The sequence below is a fragment of the Cicer arietinum genome, chromosome 1 (assembly GCF_000331145.2).
Source record: "Cicer arietinum cultivar CDC Frontier isolate Library 1 chromosome 1, Cicar.CDCFrontier_v2.0, whole genome shotgun sequence".
Taxonomy (NCBI): Eukaryota; Viridiplantae; Streptophyta; class Magnoliopsida; order Fabales; family Fabaceae; genus Cicer; species Cicer arietinum.
Window position 1 is genome coordinate 31,351,596 of NC_021160.2, and position 4,858 is coordinate 31,356,453.

The window sequence follows — 4,858 nt, forward strand, 5'->3', positions numbered from 1 at the left end:
AAAAAAAAAAAAAAAAAGGCAATCTAGAGCATAATCAAGTCAACAGAACCAAAAGGGACTAGAGCATAAGCAAAAAGTTGAATGTTTAAAATTGTAATTTGATAAGATAAAAAGTTGAATGCATAAATATAAATATATATATATATATATATATATATATATATATATAATATATATATATATATTTTATCAAAGTAAATATATATTTTATTTCATAAATATAAATAAAATAATGACAATATAAAAATTGATATATTCTGAGTATAATCTAACGGACCGAATAAAATTGGGGTACTACAATCATTCTACACAAATTAGGAAAAAAATAATAAGTTAAAGAGAAATAATAATGATTTTATCAAAGTATTCTTATTAACTACTATTATATTTCAAATATCACAAATGTATAGTGAGATAATTATATATTGAGAATGATGTAAATAATATTAATCAGATGATATAATTGTAAAAAAGAATTTAAAATTAAACTGAAAACAAATAATATTAATCTTTTTGAAACGTTATTTTTGTAAATGTGATAGTTATTATGGGACGAAATAGACTACAATAATTGAGACTTGATTTTCTTGGAGTTGAAACTCCACAATAAACAATTTTGATTATTAATTTGAGATCAAATTGATCAGACTACATAACAATAAAATTAACTATAGCTGATGTTGATCATCCATTTTTTATCGAACGTCTGAATAGAGTAATTGTGCCTCACAATCACCAAATCCAATTCTAAATACTTGGGGATTATGTTTGGAAATAATATTTCTACTAATATTATCCGCTTCAAAGAAAATAAAAAACTAAATTTCCAGGATATAATAATTGGGGATTATCATTAGTAAAAAAATAAAAATAATGATCTTTGAAAATAAGATATTTTTTTCTATAAAGAAAAGCCCATACATAAATTTACATTATGTATACACATTATGAATTCCATCAATATATAGAAGAAAGAACCTTTGAACAATGAATCATTCTCCACTAATCATGAGTGACTGGAAAGGTTCCCTCCTTATTTCAACAAATGTGGAGAAGTCCTTGCTCATTGGTTGTTTCCATGGTTCACCATCCATTTGCATATACGCATCTTTCCACTCTCCTCCTCTTACTTCCAACCTGATAGCTGTTGCCTGAGAAACAATTTATTTCGCAATCCCAAATTATAATAATGTCGCATTTAATAGTTATTTTAAATTCATATGTGCAAGATCAAGGGAGACAATGTCCTGATTATCAACTAAGACTATACATTTGTTTTGTAAATATAAAACTATTTGATAATTTATTAATTTTTTTTAATTTATAATATTTAAAAATATTGTAAATTAATTCGGAAAAAATAGTATAAAATTATTTTACATTGATAATTTTATCATTTCAAATAATATTATTTTGTTTGTTTATGATGTTCACATCAAATATAAAGTAAAATAATATTTATTCTATGGTATGAGTCAAACGACCCCTAAGAATTTAGAAACAGTACTGTAGGATTAACATGAGGTACCTGAGCTATGTGTTTTGCAGAGATAAGTTCAACCATAACAAATGATGCGTGCCATCCTTGCTTTAGACCAAATATTTCCAAAAGTCCATCATCAACTTGTGCTTCAACAAAGCCTCTCTATAATTATATTAAAAACAGTTTCTTTTTCAAGATACTTTAATTTTATAAATCAAGTAACAAATTAAAGTAGCTTTATTTGATATTTAATAGGAAATACTCATAAATCAATGATAATTTTCCAATTTGGTAAATATCAGAATGAAATTGCCTGCAGATAATATAATTAGCAAATGTTGCAGTGGGTAATGACATAAGAAAAAAAAAACAGAAAGATGCATATGTAGTTACATTAAAATATTAGAATGTTCGAAAATTAGAGTATGATTCTTTGATTTAGCCAGAATTATATTATATATGAATAAAAAAGCTATGATTGTACGAGGATGAGGTGTAAAATTGTTTAAAAGTTATTTTACACTATAATTTTTTTTTACGAATTGCTTTACAATGTAATTTGTTTTAATTCCAAGTGTATCTTTTGTAATCTTTTATTATATTATAATAATCAAATATGTAACAATCAATTTTAAAGTTATAGATGTAAGTTATTTTTCAGAGATTTTGTCGTGTGTTCTTTAAGAATCTAAATTACAGAAATGTGTAATATTGTCTACAACTGAGGCAGAGTTTATTGCCATTACTGAAACATGCAAAAAGTTGATTTGGTTGAAGAGATTATTGCAGGAGTTTGGATTTATTCAGGACAAATATGTACTATTTGTCGATAGTTAAAGTGCTATTCATCTTGGTAAGAATTCGACGTTTCATAGCAAGTCCAAACACATTGATGTGAGGTATCATTGGATACGTGATGTTTTGGAAGCTAAGTTGTTGGAATTGGCTAAAGTTCATACTAATTATAATGGTTATAATATGATGACTAAAGCATTATCAAGAGAAAAGTTTGAAACTTGTTGTGATATCGCCAGTTTGGCGATTATCTCCACATAGTTGTGAGGGGAAGATATGTTGGATATTGGACTCCCTTCCTATGTGGAGAAAAACCCAAATATTGTAGCCCATGTGTCTCACTTATTTAAGTGAATAGTGGTCTAATTAGGGTTAGATAAGAGAGACTATTTTGATAGGAAACCAAAAAAGAAAAGAAAAGAGTAACATTATTCTCGATTTTGTTAAACCAGTTTCAGAAAAACATCGATTGCGCATTCGGTAACCGTTGGATAGAGCAGAATTTTGGACAACAGGTTCGCAACATCCAAGTCTTCGCTTTCAACGGTTGGATCAGCGAAACGACGTCTGGAGGGAGAGAAATCATGGTCGCACAACATAAGGATTTTAGGTGTTTTTCTTCTTTTTGCTTTTCATTTGTAGGCTTTAGTGCTTTGTTATTTTGGCTGGTTGTAGGCACAATTTGTGCATCATTTTAAGACTCTCTTGTACCCTTATTTGATTATAGTGTAGCTATTTCTTTGGTCTGGACGACCCGTGGTTTTTTACCCTTGCATTGAGGGGTTTTCCACGTTAAAATATTGATGTTCTTTACGCTATTTTATTTTGATTAATTTGCTACCATATATTTGTTGTTGCTCCTCACGGGTTCTTGCAAGTTGGAGGAATTTTATATCCATTGCATATTACTTGTTATTGTGTTTTTGTGTTTATTCTCATCAGAGTTAACTTGATCTTTAAAAAGCTTATCACCATTTGTAGTGGAAGTTTATCATATCATCTATGAGTCAACATGGAATCCCATATACTCTAAAGGCTCTTGTTTATCATTGCAATTCTTCGTATTAATTGGAATGGAGCAGCATCGAACACTATTCATTTAAATTTGGCAGAGGAAATTGGCCTAAACTATCTCATGTTTGTTTTGCGGATGATCTTATCTCGGTGACTGAAGCTTCCTCAGATCAAATTTTGCTCATTAATTCTATTCTACAACAATTATGTGAGAGCTTTGGTCAAAAGATTCATCTGCATAAATCCCATGTGTTTTTCTCAATCAATGTTTCATCTAATTTAGCTTATTCTTTAAGTCATGAGTTGGGTATTGAAGTTACTAAGGATCTTGGTGTCTATCTTGGTGCTGCTATGTTTCATCACCAAGTAACGAATAATTCATTTCGCTTTATTTTGGATTAAATGCTTAAGATATTGTTTATGTGGAAATCAACAACTCTCTCTTTTGCAGATTGTGTCACTATATCTAAGTCTTCTTTATCAAACATTCCTGGTTATATTATTTAATCTCACCAAATTCCGTTTTTAGTGTGTGAGGAGGTTGAGAAAATTTGTAGAGATTTTACATGGGGTACAATTGTAAATCATCGAAAAATCGATTTAGTTTCTTGGTAAAATATTTGTAGACCTAAATCAGAGGGAAGATTGGGTTTTAAAAGTGTTAGAATGCTCCATAAATCTTACATGATGAAGCTAGATTGGCATTTGATGGTTCAACCTAACAAATTATGTGTTAAAATCATGAAAGTGAAATACTCTTGTAGTTCCTTCATAATCCTTTTGGTTCTTCGTCACTCAAATTCTTCTAGTACATGGAAAACGATTTTTAATGTGTGGGATGATATTAAGGAAAATATTACCTAGATTATTCAGGATGGTCATGATACTGAGTTTTGGAAAGACTCTTGGATTCGAGGGTGCAGTAGTCTTCATTCCCAACTTTCTAGAGTTGCCCCAGGAGACGAATCTAATTTTTCTTTGTTCCATTATTCTTCCATTGGTGTTTGGAATTGGGATAGTATTGGTAGATATGTCCCAAGTGACATTTGTAAGAAGATTGCTGCTATCAAACCTCCATATCTAAGAACACAAGACTTTCCTTGATGGATTATATTTCTAGAATATAAATTTCACTTTGAAAAGTATTTATGAGTTCCTTTATTTTCATAATCTTACGATCTCTATCCCTAATAGTCATTGGGCTTAATGGTCTTAATCGTTACCGATCCTTTTCAGAAAATTAGGGTATAATAGATTTCTTACTAATGATGAACGTTATTCCTGAGGGATTTCTACTGATAACTTTTGTCCTAGCTGCTTTGATTATCCATAGACGATTTTGTACATGTTGAGAGATTGTGAAGAAGTTATGAAGTTTTGGTCAAATATCAATAAAACTTGATGATTGGAGCAAAATTTTCAATCTTGGTCTCTATGAGTGGTTGATCTGGCTCAATTAGTAGTGGGACTGTGTGGAGGCGGTACTTATCCCTCAGGTACCGGGATCGAATCCCACATAAGGCAAAAACTCGCTATTTCCACTGGGTGGTTAGGGGGGGGGGGGGG

At 30.2% G+C, this 4,858-nt stretch overlaps 1 protein-coding gene across 1 annotated transcript in view; it reads right to left on the reverse strand.

Moving 5' to 3' along the window:
• Nucleotides 1-919: 919 nt before the first annotated feature.
• The window catches only part of LOC101494999 (diacylglycerol kinase 4-like), a 57,632-nt gene continuing 53,693 nt past the window's right edge, over nucleotides 920-4,858 (reverse strand). Inside the window, exons 11-12 of the mRNA XM_027331120.2 lie at nucleotides 1,529-1,645; nucleotides 920-1,151 (exon numbers count right to left, since the gene is read on the reverse strand). Of these exons, the coding sequence (XP_027186921.2) occupies nucleotides 993-1,151; nucleotides 1,529-1,645 (276 nt within the window). The 3' untranslated portion in view covers nucleotides 920-992. The remainder of the gene's footprint in view (nucleotides 1,152-1,528; nucleotides 1,646-4,858) is intronic.